General features: G+C 43.3%; 1 protein-coding gene across 12 annotated transcripts in view; it reads left to right on the plus strand.

Annotated features, from left to right (window-relative positions):
* The window catches only part of HERC3 (HECT and RLD domain containing E3 ubiquitin protein ligase 3), a 67,006-nt gene that overhangs the window by 14,713 nt on the left and 35,992 nt on the right, over positions 1–16,301 (plus strand). For 8 of the 12 annotated variants that reach the window (XM_073001970.2, XM_073001971.2, XM_073001974.2 and 5 more), the window contains 5 exons: positions 4,323–4,406; positions 5,078–5,334; positions 12,956–13,115; positions 14,226–14,302; positions 15,443–15,664. In XM_073001970.2, coding sequence (XP_072858071.2) covers positions 4,323–4,406; positions 5,078–5,334; positions 12,956–13,115; positions 14,226–14,302; positions 15,443–15,664 — 800 coding nt within the window. Of the gene's footprint in view, positions 1–3; positions 925–4,322; positions 4,407–5,077; positions 5,335–12,955; positions 13,116–14,225; positions 14,303–15,442; positions 15,665–16,301 lie in introns of those variants that run through there. The other 4 variants (XR_013545783.1, XR_013545780.1, XR_012087811.2 and 1 more) reach the window with 1 other exon arrangement.

The following is a 16,301-nucleotide window of genomic DNA, read 5'->3' on the forward strand; positions in this document are numbered from 1 at the left end:
AGGACTCTCTGAAACAGCCACACCTTTATTCTGACTTGTTCTTTTAAAAAGAATTAATTAGATCTTTAACTTTAAAAAAAAGATAGTGATGGGGAAGCCCCCGATTCTTCTGTGCGCCCAGGGGAGAGAGAGAGTTGGACAAATTGCGATTTCATGGACGTTTCTCCGGCCTACAGACTCTTTCGAGGAGAAGATGATGTATAGATGATTGCTCATCGGCTCTTTGGTCAGGTTGCGCGGTTTGCAGCCAGAAACGGTGGAGGATTACTGTCTCTCTTGGCGATCTGTCAGCACGATGGGGATTTGGGGTGATCCGAGGAGGGTGCCAGCTAGGTTTTTTTGGGGGGGGGGGCGGCTTTCCGCGCACGAGAGGAGGAGGGAGTGATGATGACGGTGGTGAATTACAATGATGCTTCCGTCGGGCGTTGAGACCAACGAGGTGTTTCCCCCCGCCCCGGTCCCCTCCCGCTTGACAGTTCCCAGTAAGTCCTGGTGGTCTCTTTCCTGGATTTTCTGGATTTGCAAAAGGGACCGTCCCTCCATCCGTCGTGTCTCCAGATGCGTATCAAGAGGAGGCATTTCAGCTTGCGTGGTGGTGGTGCTGGTGATGATGATGATGACAGCAGCGATCTCTCTACACCGTGGTGATATATTTGCTTGGCACGGGAGATGGGCGTTGAATGAATTCCCCACCCGGGCGGGATGTCAGCGTCTGAAATCTATAGCCGTGGTTTCCCCTTCGGGGCTGGCTGGTCCGCGGCTCCGGGCGAGAGGCTTAAAAGGCAGCCGGACGGTCTCAGGCAGGCCCCCGGCTCGCCGGCCGAGGCGGGCCACGTGCACCCGGGCGCACATGCCGCGTCCCCCGGGCGCCGGGCTGGCCGAGGAACGTGTGAGCCCGCGCGCACGTGCCCGCGCGTGTTCCGGGTACGTGCTCCTCCTGCCGTGGGCATGGCTGCCTGCGCGCCCCGGCGGCTTGTGCAGCTCCCAGCTGAGCAGAATCGCGCTCTCTCTCTCTCTCTCTCTGCCTCTTGTTTTGTTGCCTCCTTTATCCTTGGCACGGATTACCGTTGGTCGAGATGGCGAGTTCACCTAATTTTGGGGGATGCATTCAAACGAGGCCGGAACTTGGAAGCAACTCCTTAGGAGTAACGAGTTCCCAGTAATTAGTTTCTCATTTTCCCTGTGGTAAAGGCAGGAGTAACCCACGTTACCGTGGGTAACACAAGGGTTACCCAAGGTAACTTGGGTTATCACCACCCACCTTTTTCTGCAGTGTAACTGTTTCTACTGGCTGTCTTGCTGTTACACTAAGTCCTGGAAGAGGAACAGCCCATGGTTCAGTGCCTGCTTATGGTGTGGCTGGTGCTGCTTGCCTTTCGTTCCTTCGTTTAGTCGTTTAGCTCCTGTGAACATCTTGGAAATGAATTTTGTCTCTTGAAAGAACTCAACCATACTTGGTATAACAGTAATAAAAATAATGTGCCATCAAGTCAGCTTTGACTTACAGCAATGCTTTTCAAGGTTTTCTAGGTAGAGAATACTCAGACATGGTTCACCATTCCCTTCTTCTGGGGGGGGGGGCATCCTGGGACTGTGCAGCTTGTCTCATGTGCTCCCAGAGGCATCTGGTTGGGGCCACTGTAAGATACAAGAAGCTGGACTAGATGGGCCCTTGGCCTGACCCAAGGACAAACAGGCTAGCTCTTCTGGGAGGCACAGTGGGGAGGTGAACTCCCAAATTTTAGCTCCATGGCCAGTTGCCTGAAGCATTGAGCTACAGATGCACAAAGTCTGAGCCAGTAGATTTTATGTGTTGTGCTGTTGGTAAGATTCACCCTTCCAGTTTTATTTGAGATACTGTGATACAACATTAAGAAGCGAATTCTTTTCCACTTAGGGACTGCAGTGGGAGGAACAAGCAGTAAATTAGGTAATGAAGGTGCTGTCAACAAAAGCAAATTTGTTCTAGCATTAATGTCCAGTGAACGAGAGTACGAAAGTTTTATTTGCTGCCTTGACTACTCTGCCAGCTGGCAAACAGTGTGAAGAAAATGCTCACTGTTGGACATGCCTTATTTTGAACAGTGTCTTTTTCATTTCCAGAAAGGGAAGGGAGTTTTTCTACCAATCTGTGCATCATGCTGTATATCTAGTACTGAAGACACAACGAGGTAGCATATGTTCAGTCTATTGTGCATTGCATTCAGGGGTGTTTTATTTAGGGTGGTTTGGCTTTAGAGTCTTGGTGTGACTAGGGCAGTATATAAAATAGGCACACATCTTCCACTGAATGCATAATAATAATCTATAACTCCCCCCCCCCCCCGCCCGTAGGCATTGGAGTGCTCGCCATCTCCTGAGATATTTAGTTCCATTGTTGTACTGCTCTAACAGTTGAGGCTTTTTTCCTGATATTCAGCCTAAATCTGGCTTCCTATAGCTTGAGCTCATTATTACATGTCCTGCATTCTGGGATGATTGAAAGCAGATCCTGCCCTTCCTCTGTATGACTGCCTTTCAAGTACTTGAGAAGTGCTGTCATATCACCCATCAGTCTTCTTTTCTCAAGGCTTAAGTGTGCTCAGTTCTTTCAGTCTTTCCTCATAGGGCTTGGTTTCCAGAACCTGGTCATCCTTGTTGCCCTCCTCTGAACTTGGTTGACTTTTTTGGTATGATTCTTAGTGCGGTGTCCAGAAGTGGATACAGTACTCTAGATGACTGTTTTGTGATCGCTTTTGCGATCGCAAAACTATGTTTCAATAGGCAAAATCTGCTTTGCGACGATCGGTTCCCTACTTCGGGAACCGAGTCTTCGCATTATGACGTTTTTAAAACAGCTGATCGGCGGCTTCAGAATGGCCGCCCGCTGTGTTTTTGGACCGATTCCTCGCTTTACAGGCACCCAAAATGGCCGCCCCATGGAGGATCTTTGCTGGACGGTGAGTTTTTCAGCCCATTGGAATGCATTGAATGGGTTTTCAATGCATTTCAATGGGATTTTTTATTTCGCTTAACGAGGATTTCGCTCTACAGCGATTTCGCTGGAATGGGTTATCCTTGTTAAGCAAGGCACCACTGTAGATATATGGTGAGATGCAAAGCCTACTGTCAATTGAACATGCTGCCGTCCGATAAACCAGACATCTAACTGGTCATCAGGAACATGGTGGGTCCGTCATATGTTTTTGGAATGCAGTCACCAGCTAACATGGCTAACGTTGAGGATCTGCTGGAGTTACATCCCTCACTTGTTGTATTTATTTACCCTTTCAAAGTCCTCAAGGCACCGATGTCAAAAGATCTGAGCAACAGCTCACAGTAAAGGATATCACAATCTAAAAGGAATGGGGTGAAAACGGGTGGTGTGGGATCCAGTGAGAGCAGGAGCTAAAATAGCTGTTAGCCTCAGACCAGTTGATGGAGAAGGCCTCTTCGTCTTTCCTCTGTCTTGGCTGCAGTCCAGGTGGAATGGCTTCTGATGGAGACATTTCTGTGAGGGGAGAGATCCAAATGAGAATAGGTTCTCGTCAGTAGAGCTGTCCTGTCTGTCCCTTAAATATATCTTAGTAGCCAGATGTTCCCACCTTAGGACAACAGGTAGCAAGCTGTTAAACCATATAACTGCTGGATGTTGCGTGTTTGCTACTGTATGTTTCTATGGCCAGCATGTGCCAGTACTTTTATATATACTGTACTAGTTCCCACAAATCTGATCCATGCATGATGGTGCATAAAACTAATGACTTATGACTTCCTATCTTGTCTTAAATAAACCCCTGCTTTCTTCATGGGCTGTACGTTTTGACTGCAAGAATTCTGCGGTGAATAGAGTGTGATGTCCCTTTTAGACTAGGGAGACATGAGTCTAAATAGATATTCGTTGATGCTTACTGAGAGGCCTTGGACCAGTCATGAACTTACAGCTGGATCTACCTCTCTGGGTTGTTACACAAGTAATGTGGAGGTTGATAAAACAACAACCTTTCTGTTCTGGATAATTTGATGTTTCCATACAGCCGTGTTGCTTCAAACAGATGCATGCAGTCTGGATGCAGCCTAACTGCAACCCTATGGGAAGGTGAAACCAGAGTCTAATTTCAAAGAAGACTTTCCCATAGTTTGGAAAAAAAAATTATCTGTCAGCACAGTGTTTTTGAGCAGAGACAGTTTCTTCATTTTGCTTATGAAACATCAAAGGATGTAGTACATACAGGGGCAAAACCAGAGCTTGAAAAAGTTATATTTATTGGATAATAAAAAGTAACATTTCCCAAGCTGTGGGTGAAACCTTCTAATGCTTTCTCATCAAATATCTCCTGTAGGACTTCAGCACATTTAGGTGGATTGGTAAACCAGCTGTGGTTCAGTCCTGTGAAGCTTTCACGGAAACGCTTGTGGTTTGAAAGGTGAGTGGCAACTGAGGTCCCTTTAGTTTTAAGCTTCACCGCAGAAGAAATTGTACCAATTTATGAGAAAATGTTTTTGTTGTGATAAATTTGTTAGAACTTTTATGTTGGTACATTACAGCAAACACAAAACAGACTTTATATGTCACTTAAAACCAGTCTTGGAAGTGAATCCAACAAATTACTAGCCTGACAGGATTGGTATTAACCCGTTAAGAGATGACTAGTCTCTTAGTCTAGTAAATAAATTTGTTTTCTTCCAAGCTGGCTGATTGTGGGAGGATAGATCATTGTTATGCCTTTCTTCCTGGAACTCACTCACCTGTCTGTGTAGAAAGAGTCTTGGCCACTTGCAGTTATAGGCTGGTTGGTTAGTACATGGCTCCATTAAATGCTTTCAGGTTGATTGATACACTGCTGGGATGTCTGGATAATATTTTGGTGTAGGATGGAAAGGTCAATTTTGAAAGGTCTTGGTGATAATTTTGTGCCCTCAAGGTCCCCATGGAGCTGCTCAAAATTTCAAAAATGCAAAAAGCAAAACCAGAAATGGTTAAAAGCTCACTTCCAGTCCGACAGTGTTTGCGGGGTCACATTTTGTTCACTGACCACTTCTTCTAGTGTGCAGATGATTCTTAATATTTATGGGGATTTAATCTTTTTTCTCTCAAGGGAAAATATGACTTGCTAAAAGAAGAGAAGATGTTATGTTGGGGGTATTGGTCTTTTGGAGTTCCTGGGGCAGATAGCACTCTCCAAACTATCATTCCTGAACCTCAGAACATCAGGTTCATTCATCAGAAGAGTATCAAGGAAGTGGCTTGTGGTGGGAACCATTCTATTTTCCTGTTGGAAGACGGCGACGTCTATACTTGTGGCGCGAACACCAATGGACAACTGGGCCACGAGAGGGAAGGAAACAAACCAGGTCTGTTATTTCTAACTCTCTGGAACCAAGCAGAGATTTTTCTTCTTCTTCTTATACGTATATATACCGTGTTTCGTTGAAAATAAGACAGGGTCTTATATTAATTTTTGCTCCAAAAATAAAAAATAAAAAAAACACACAACAAAAACATTAGGGCTTTATTTTCAGGGGATGTTTTATTTTACAGTCATGTCATCTTCTGGTTGCTGCACAATGCTACACAATGGTGGAGAGCGGCGTTTCACTTATCTGGGGCTTATTTTGGGGGTAGGGCTTATATTTTGAGCATCTTGAAAAATCATAATAGGGCTTATTTTCAGGTTAGGGCTTATTTTCGGGGAAACGGTACATGTATATATATATAAGACAACTTGATGTAGTAACAACAATGCAACCTATATATATATATATATATGTGCTCTTCTTCGACTATGAAACTCCCAGGCTGGGGATACAGCTGATAACAAAATTTATAAAAAGAGCATGAAAACAAATATTTGTTTTCATGCTCTTTTTATAAATGTTGTTATCAGCTGTATCCCCAGTATGGGAGTTTCATAGTCGAAGAAGAGCCTAGAAATACTAAAGGTAAATAAATAAGGCCAGCATTTTACTGAGCTCCCACTAAGTGGGACATCCCATAGCATAATAATGCAGGATTGCACTGCTTGTGCATGTGTTACCACTGCACAAGCGGGGATCTCCCTGAGGGAAAAGGCCCTCTACTTACCATGCCTTTGGCCAGATCACAGTCTTGCATTACTAAACTGGTGGTACTTTCACCTCAGTGGAAGTTCAGTAGCATACTAGCCGGTATGCAGGCTTGGAAGTGTGGGCTTCTGCTTCGCTTCTGGGTCAGCAGGAAAGGACTGGGCTTCTCTGGTGGCACTTTTGCAGCTTCTGACGTCTCATCCTAGCAGTTTCCAGTCAGCTAGTGTATAACTGAATTGGGAAAGCTTTCTGACTGATCTCAAAGTAATGTTTGTTTTTTTTTGGAGTAGGCAGGGTGGCATGTCAGAAGAGTATCATGTTCAGATGACCTCTTGCTTCCCTTGGTGCTTTGAACACTGAGCCTGTATACGTATGTATAGATATATTTAGCCTATATGGCTGCACAGAGCTAGGAAATTTACTTTTTTGTAAGTTTATGACTCCCAGAATGCCACACACCCCACATGACCACTGGCATGTTGGCTGGGGCCTTTTGAAAGGGGTTGACAGGCAAACACTTATTCCCTCTCACCCACCCCGTCTTGGCTGTTAAACCTTTTGTCCAGGTATCTGAATATAATGTGCATCATCTGCGGCTAGCTTTCTCACGTATGCACTAAGGGCATTTTTTACAAAAGGTTGCTTTGCCATAACAGTTAAAACAGTCCTTTCCTGCTGACCCAGAAGCGAAGCAGATGTGCAGTATAGTCAGGGTGTTGTGAGAGACCTGCTACAGAACTCAGAAGCTTTGAAGCTTGTAGGCGTCATAATTCCATAATCTCCATTTTGATAGGCTGTTCAAAAAGTTGCAAAAATATGTGCAAGCTTTTAACATCATTAGGCTTCTTCATCAACCCGGTTGTTACAAAAAGCAGGCTGGAGGAGACAGTGGGAAGAGGCATGATCCTAAAATTATTTTGCCTGTATTAGGATGTAATGAAAAGGAAGGGCCTGCAGATTCCAGTGGGGGTAGTTAAGTGATAATGTGGTCTTGGATTTCATCCAGAGTAGCTCTCAGGCTTTCTGGAAAGAGAAAAAGCAACAGACTTTAATTCTCCATTTTGAAATGGAGAATATGCCATAATTGCCTGGGAGTAGTGGAGAACCTGAGAACCAGAGAGACTCCCTCTTGGTCATAGGCTAAACAATCAGATGTTTTAATTAAGCTGTGCTTGCCATACACCCTATGCCAGGCCCTCTCTCTCGAGAAGCACACCTGTGTTGTCTCTGTTTTCTGTACTCAAGGTTATTCTGGCTGGTTCTTAATTAGCAATTACCTTCAGCAGCCTTTCTGATTAGAACTGCTCCCTTTCTTCAGCGTTTGAGAACATTCTGGCTTAATTGAGATTCTGGCTGGTGAATGGGTTGCATTGTGGTGGTTGTTTTGTGTGTGTGTGTGTGTGTGTGTGTGTGTGTGTGTGTGTGTGTGTGTGTGTGTGTGTGTGTGTGTGTGTGTGTGTGTGTGTGTGTGTGTGTGTGTGTGTGTGTGTGTGTGTGTGTGTGTGTGTGTGTGTGTGTGTTTTGGATTCTTGTTTCCAGAATTCTCCAGGAATTTCCCAGCCAGAATTTTGGAAGGTCCAGGCTACAGCTCTGCACCTGCAGACATATTTCTGGCAGTTGTAATCTTGTAGCCCTTTAGGCTTTATAAAGAGCGCCTCCCAAAGAGCTATGATACCCAGAAAGCACCATAGCAGCTTCTTTCTTTCCTTTCCTTTCTTTCTTTTTTTTAACATTAACAACAGAAAATATAACCATCAAGACTGGACCCATTCCAGGTGAATGAAGACGTCAGTAAATGTGGGTCTGCAGGCCTTGGGAATTCCTGGAGAACGTTGGGTACCCAAAAATTCCAAGTGTAACATCCTCAGTTGGCACATCTTCCAAGCAGTGGTTGTGGAATCCCAATCCTCCTCATGTATAAGAGATTGCTTGCTTTGCAGGTCTATTAAGATAGCCCCTCAGTGCCATGTGAAAAGTAGCTTGGTCAGAAAACTTGAGGTAGAGCCAGCGAAAGTACGCTGTTAGCTAAACATACCTGGTCCCTTTAGAGTTGTCTTCAAATACTACCAACCGTTAGGAACAAAACGCTTCTTTGACCATAATTTTCTTGCAGAGTTTCATTCCCCAAAGGTTTCATTTTTGAAATCTAGCTATTCCACGTCAGTGCCGTCCTCCCCAGGGATTAGTTTGCAGAAGACTAATCTGTTTAGTTTAGTCTAACGTGGTGGCGCTGTGGGCTAAACCGCAGAAGCCTGTGCTGCAGGGTCAGAAGATCCGGCAGTCGTAAGATCGAATCCACGCAACGGAATGAGCACCCGTCACTTGTCCCAGCTCCTGCCAACCTAGCGGTTCGAAAGCATGCAAATGCGAGTAGATAAATAGGGACCACCTCGGTGGGAAGGTAAACAGCGTTCCGTGTCTAAATCACACTGGCCATGTGACCACGGAAAGATTGTCTTCGGACAAAACACTGGCTCTATGGCTTGAAGAGCGGGATGAGCGCCGCCCCCTAGAGTCGGACACGACTGGACAAAAATTGTCAAGGGGAACCTTTACCTTTACCTTAATCTGTTTATCGCAACACTACCTGTCCTTTACCCGCCTGCAGGGTGGATTTCGGAAGGTGATGCCAACTGACAGTAACGTGCTGTGCTTTTTCAAAAGCGTTGAGGAAAAAAAGGGGTTTTACTCTGCTATTGGAACGTGTAGCACATGTACCAGCTAGCTGACAAATCTATTCAAGCTCCTGAATTTGGACAGAGCTAGGAAAAATTACTTCTTCAGAGCATAGTTCTTAGAATCTCTCAGGAAGTTTGGCAGTAGCCGTGCTGGTTGAGGGTGGAGCTGTGCTCTGCAGATTGTAGTACAACATTTAACTTTCCTGAATTTAATTATACATTCTAAGACAAAACATGCCTGCTTTTCCTTTGAAGAATGGATGTCTGTGCAGAGCTATAAAATGCACAGCCCCATCTGAGCCCTTGGGTTGCTGAGGAAAATCCCAGAATATCACATTCTATCTCCTGCAACCGTCTTCTATTTCTTGCTGACCATGATTTTTTTTTCATTCATTAGTCAATGCTTTTTAGCATGCACTGTGCTTTACAAGTGTTTCTTTCATAGCAGGTTTCAGAGAGGCAAATGTGGTAATTCCAGCAGAAGCAAATAAAATAAAATGAAAATGCTAAGAGAAACATTGCAGCAATTTAGGACTAACAAATTTATTGCAGTGTGTGCTTTTCTGGATTGTAGTCGGCTTCTTCAGATGCATGAAGTGCAGTATTTGGGCCACAAATTGGTTTATAGTGAGTGGTAGGTATCAGGTTAGAGAATCTCATGCCTGACATCTCCTTAAGAGCCTTGCAAAACCTTTTAGACCTCTAGGGAAAATTCAGAAGCATGTGTTTGTCACAGCTGGCATTTATTCCCCCACCCCAGGGTTAATTCCACAATGAAATCAGATAACTGAACACAAACAAAAAATTACTCTGAAGTGCTCACCCAAATGAGCCAATCTGAATCTATGGAGGCAAATCCATGTTGTCCTCATCTGCTGCTGCTATTGTTGCTACATGATATCTGTGTTGTTTGTATCTGGTTTGTGTAGTGTAGTGTGTTGATGAGTTGAACGTACGTGTGTGTGTGCGTGTGTGTGTGTGTTTTGCCTCCCTATATTTATAGTTCTTTCAGATGTTTACCTTTCCCTTACAACTATGAACATTCTCTTTTACTGGACCTGTAAATACACGCCCCTAAATCACCAAAGAAAATTTTATAATGGAAATTTCTATTGACTTTACAACTCCTGTTAATGCAGTTCCTGCAAATCAGAGTCTGGCAATGTGGCTCCATGGCAGTAAGTATTATTGGTGTGCCAAACAGTTACAGAGCCCATGAATTTCAGTGTGTTGAAGGGTCTAATAAAATTAAGTACAGCAAATCGCAGGACCTGAAACACCACCTATCTATCATGTCAAGACATTGCACTGTTCTACTTATTACAAATCAAATATTTGAACACCCTTTTTGTTTATATCCACGCTGACCTGAAAGCCATGAAAGAAATGTTTTTCTATACAGCATACAGTGTCCTTGCTTTCAGACTAGGCTGGAACTAGCTAATTGTTTTGCAGTAACTTTTAGCAAATTGCTATTCAAACCTCATTTTAAAAATGCAGTGTATATTTTCAGGGCTGCTTTTTGTACACCCCCTTAATTATTTTAACACTCTACAGATTTAGAATTTCTCATCTTGACATGTGGAAAGGATCAAGTGCAAAGGCAACTAACTTCATATTTTTGTGATGTATAGAACTTCCTAGGTGATAATGGCATTATTAACACAGGTAGTGGACCTTTAAGGTGTTGATATTGTTACTCTCCTGGCAGTTTTGGCAATAAAAAAGATGCAAATGATATGTTTTTTCAGAACCCAGGCTTTCAGGAAGTGTGGGTTGTGTTGGAGTTTAGCGTTTTGCCCCCAGAAAATCATTGCTTAATATGCTTGCGGAAGTGTGTAATCACCAGTAGGGGCAGATTTTCAGTAATCAAAAACTTCATATTTCTGTCCTGTGGCTTTACTGACTGCGGTGTAAACATTTCATCCTGTGAAAACTGGGTAAGCTGTGGGACAAAAGATGTAAGTCTTTAATTGCCTAAAATTGCTCCCATCAAAGCCATCATCACTCTTCCACTGGCATAAGTTATGCAGTTGTATTTCAGTGTAGTACAACGTTCCAATCTCTATTTAATTCTCTAGGTGCATCCTGGAATTTGTGAATGTAACCACTTCAACTGTTTCCTTCTCAAATCTCAATTCCATTTTTTCTGCAGCCGTCTCTTTGACACATTGTCATAGGAGGTTGAAATGTTTCACTTGCTGAAATGTCAGATTGTGGTCTATTTCTTATCTTGTGCAGCAGTTGTCCTGCCTGCTGTATGTAGAATGTAGAGGAGTATTTCTGGCAGGGAATGGAAAAGAATCACATTAGAAGATGAACAAGCATGTGAGCCCCTGACACTGTGGCTGACATTGTTGGGACTTGTGTTGTTGCTGCTGCCAGAGATGATGTGGAGATATAGTACCATTGACATTTTTGATCCCTCTTTCTCTGCAACCCACTCCAGATCTAACAATCTGTTCCAGAGAGTTTTCTAGTCTTCTGGAGCACATTTGCAGCAAGGGAGGACAGTATGTGTGTGTGTGTGTGTTAGCATACACACACACATTTGTGCTCATAGAAGCTGATTATGTGAATGCAGTGGCATCATTGGTCACCACCACTGTCGGGAAGCTGAATTGTAGCGCTCAGTCTGCATTATGCAATTGCGCTGTGCTTCTCACAGTAATGCAATGTATGAAGCAGCACTATAGAAGTGCTGCATGCGTGAATAGCTGACATTGGGATTGGCCCACATTATGGGGAAATCATAGCTCGCTTTGTAGAGACACATAAAAGACAGAAACTGTAAGTTCCTTTGCGTCCGATAACCAAAACGAGCTATTGGAAATTATCAGAAAGGAGCCATTTGTTGGTTGTTGAAGAAAGCAGCTCATTGCACTTTGTTGCTTACATTTGCGTGGCCTCATGTGTCTTAGAAGGCCAATTTTAGCATATGTGATGCTGAAGAGGATGGCTTCAGACCAGAGGCGGTGTTATAGATTCATTCCAGGGGGGCTTCCTTAGAGTGTAGTGAATGGATCCCAGCAGATGTGACCAATTCAGATAAACTGAGGTGAACTATATGTTGTAGTTCAACATCTAGGAAGACGAGAAAGTGGATGGTTAAGGTACTGAAAAATTGTCCTTTTAGCTTTTCTTTTGAGACAAGAATCTGTTCCATCCCAGAATTTTTATCAGAAGGTTTCAGGCCTTCCGATAGGAATCACATATGTCCCCCACCACACACTTGAGATCGCTAGTGATATAAAGAGACAGGCTGTGGGAGCTAAAAGCACATTCCATCTGGAGAGAAACTCTCCTGTCTGCTTATGAATCATCCTTTACAGTGCAGTGAATTGAAGTGGGAAATGAAGGCTGTTCTCTAGAACAGCTATTTTCAGTGTAACAAGCAGTGTTAATGGCTTTACTGGGGCACCTTCAGAAGCCTTCCTATTTCCTGGTGTGTGCCTAGCAAGCCGAGAACTTCTTTTGGCAGTCAAGGTAGCTCAGCAGTAAAGCGTGTGCACTGCATGCTGAAGATGCTTTTCTCTCCAGTCGCAATGCCTACTTTACCGTTTCGGAGAGCTAATGCAAATATTCATAGAAAGTGCTATTGACAGAGCTGTAAAATTATCACCGTGAGGATTGGTATGCAGACAAAACAGGAAAAAAAATATTGACTTGGTGCTCCCCCAGACACTACGTCTTGCAGGCTTAAGTTATGGGACGGCAAATTTTGGGAAAACATTAGAAGCAGCTTCTTGGTGATCAGCATAGATTTCAGTAAGATAACCACTCTGTGGGCTCTCTTTTACTGAAAGCTGTGAACACCTGTTAGGGATGCTTTAGTTAGACAGAGGGGCCTTTCTGGATACTGCTGAGTAGATGATCCTTTTGCCTTGACCTGTGTGTGTTCATCGAATAAGGGACCTTTTTCTGAATGTCTGAAAACAGCTGTTATTTCATCTTATTGGGAGTACGCCTCGGTCTCAGGTTTAGCATTAGACTGTGTTATTAGCAATTTGGATCCTGGACAGGGGTTTTTGTCTTGTGTTGAACTACACTTCTTTGTCTGTTTAAGCACCCACCCAGCTTGTTTTTCAGTTGAAATGTCTTCCGTTTTAATGAGTTATTTAAAATTGATATTGTCCCTCTCACCTTTGCTTCATGTTGAATGACAGAGAGCAGGTAGCAGGTATATATATTGCTTAGTGTGTTCAAGTAACTTTTTTTTTGTCTTTTCCCAGAACAAATTATCACTCTAGCAGGACAACACATCATCCATGTCGCCTGTGGAGAGTCTCACAGCCTGGCCCTTAGTGACCAAGGACAGCTGTTTTCCTGGGGTGCAGGCAGTGATGGCCAGCTGGGTCTCACGACAACAGAAGACTCTGTGACCGTACCAAGGTAACTGGTAGCAATACTCAAATTCTGAACTTTTCTGCGCAGTTTGTCCCACTTTAAATGTGCAATGAAGGTTTTAGATAAGGAGGGTGTTCAGATTAATACGCCTTGAGTTTTCAAGGGTCTGCTGGCTGCTTGTTCAAGCATAAAGGGGCTCTGTGTGATAACCAGCACATGAAATCAGAATGAGAAGAAGATTCAGGACTAGGCAGAATATCTTCATATGTGGAGATGTTGCTTGGAGACACAGAGGATCTTATTTCATGTTCAGTAGTTGCATGGCTGAAGGAAGTGGAATCAGCGATGCATATCTATAGCTTTTGATTATTATTTTTTTCCAATATTAGGAAGCTTAGCCTGAATACCATCTTCAGCCATCAGGATGGTTAGACAATAGCCTTGAATCTAAAGGATGCCAGCATTAGGATGCCAGATTTCGAGATGTGGTTTGCCTGAGGATCTGTTGGCCATTCTTACTATTACAACTGTTTTTTTATTTGGTGACCACCAAACGTTAGGATGCTTGTGGAAACATTGGATGACAGTTCAGCTTGTTTTTGTTCTTTCAAAGCTAAATACATGTTCCTGGGGTGGAGGAAACAGCTGAGCTGAACTTGGGTGTTGGGGTGAGGAATAATTCTATGTAGTTTCCCCCCTACAGATATTTGCATGGCAAAAGAAGCAGATTCCTCTTCAGACAAAGTTATAAAATGAAAAAAGGATTGGCTTGTTTGTTATTCAGCACCCCTACTTTGCTATACAGTTGTTCCTTTCGCTTGTGGTGGAAATCTCTGGACTCTTCAGTGTTTTAACCTGTTGTTTTTATTGTGACGTTGGAAAGGATTGGAAAGAGTATGGCGGGTGTTAGCTAGCTCAGCACACTGGCAATACAAGAGACAGGCATAGTAGAAAACCTTATTTTTAGTCCAACCCTTCTCTATGATTTCTATTGAAAAGTGTTATTTTAAAATGCTAGCCAAGTACAGTATGTTTCAGGGCTGAGGCTATATTATTCGAAACTGTTTAATATAATGTTGCCTTTATAACATAGTCCTTACAAAAGCCAGCTAAATTGTATTTGTATTTAAAAATATCATTTGTTCTCTTGTTTAGGTTAATAAAAAAGCTGAACCAAGAGACAATACTTCAAGTCTCCTGTGGCAATTGGCATTGCCTAGCCCTTGCAGCTGGTATAGTATAATTCATATCTGATAATTAAGCAATTCTTATTTTGAGCTGTAATGTAGCTGCCTTCTTAGAGGGTTGCCTCACTGCACCCATTGCTCAGGCTGGCCCTGTCTAATCCCATGCTTCACATTCTGATTAGTGGAACTCTGTGAGGCACCAAAGAGAGAACAGGGGTTGAAATTTGATTTATTTTAATTGCATTTTAATTGTTTTGTCTTTTTATTGTATTTAAAATGTTGTAAGCTGCCCAGAGACCTTTGGGTAGTGTGGGCAGCAAATCAATCAATCAATCAATCAATCAATCAATCAATCAATCAATCAATCTATCTATCTATCTATCTATCTATCTATCTATCTATCTATCTATCTATCTATCTATCTATCTATCTATCTATCTATCTATCTATCTATCTATCTATCTATCTATCTATCTATCTATCTACAGTATCTGTCTGTCTGTCTGTCTGTCTGTCTGTCTGTCTGTCTGTCTGTCTGTCTGTCTCTAGCTAGCTGGCTAGCTAGCTATCTACCTGCCTGCCTGCCTGCCTACCTACCTACCTACCTACCTACCTACCTACCTACCTACCTACCTACCTACCTACCTACCTACCTACCTACCTACCTACCTACCTACCTACCTACCTACCTACCTACCTACCTACCTACCTACCTACCTTGTTTATAGGCCATCTTTCTCCTGATAAGGGAACGGCTATATTTAGGTCACATTTGAAATATTTAAATATTGATGGCTGAACCTGGGACATTTTGCATGCAAGACAAGTTTTCCTCTACTAAGATGCAAGACAGTCCATGTACAGTATAATAATGCTTAGCATTTCTACAGCATTTTTGAAATACTCAAAAGTTCATGTGTGGATTATTTTCTTAACCTTGGTTACGTAGGTCAGTATTATTATATCATATCCCAGTATTGTCCCATCTGATGGTGGAACACTGAGGTTAAGAGTATGTGATGGTCTGAGTTCCCCCTGGGGACTTTGCAGCTTAGATTCCAACACAATGTATGGTACCTAAATTACCTCACGGCACATATTTGACTCCTGTGGAATGATTGTGCTGTGACATAAGAAAGGGTATGTTTTTCAGACTACTCTTAGCCATATCTCTTTTTCCCTCAGATGGGCAGTTCTTTGCCTGGGGACAGAACAGTCATGGACAGCTTGGACTGGGTAAAGAATTCCCCTCCCAAGCTTGCCCTCAGCGCATCAAGTCTCTTGACGGGATCCCCTTGGCTCAGGTTGCTGCTGGAGGAGCACACAGCTTCGCCTTGTCTCTCTCAGGAGCCATCTTTGGCTGGGGAAAGAACACTTCCGGACAGCTGGGACTAAGTGATGAGCGAGGTACTTTGACTGATCTTCAGGGGAGATGAAATTCTTGCTGGCAATGGAAGAGGAAGAATTACTGTTGTGTAACATTCTCTTTACAGGTGGAGCATCTCTCTCCTTGTGCAATGCATTATGAGACAAGGAATATATATGGCTTTCCTTCTCCATATTATATTCTCAAAACAAGCTTGTCAGGAAGGGTAGGCCAAGAAATCATCACTCGCCCAAACTCACTCTGTAGGTTTCAGGGCCAAGTAGGGACTTGAACCCAGGCCTCCTGAGTCTTAGTCCAGCATTTAACCATTACACTATATTGGCTACAAGGCATGAGGAGGCCTGGTCGTGTACTGCACTTGCTGAGGGCAGCAGTAAAACACACAGATGCTTGATTTTGTGAGATGGGAGGCAATGTTTCTGATAGGACTTTATATCTGGTCTTGTCCCAGATGTGACCTGGTGAGGTACACTGGTTTTTAGGAGTGACAGTAAATTTTTATGGCCCCATAAGGACATGAATGATGGTGTGTTGTCACGTTAGTTATGACTTACCACAACCCTTTCCAGGGTTGTCTATGTAGAGCAGTGGTCCCCAACTTTTTTCACACTAGGGACCGATTTAGTTAAAGACCATTTTCCCAAGGACTGGGAGTGG

This window comes from Pogona vitticeps, chromosome 5, assembly GCF_051106095.1.
Source record: "Pogona vitticeps strain Pit_001003342236 chromosome 5, PviZW2.1, whole genome shotgun sequence".
NCBI lineage: Eukaryota > Metazoa > Chordata > Lepidosauria > Squamata > Agamidae > Pogona > Pogona vitticeps.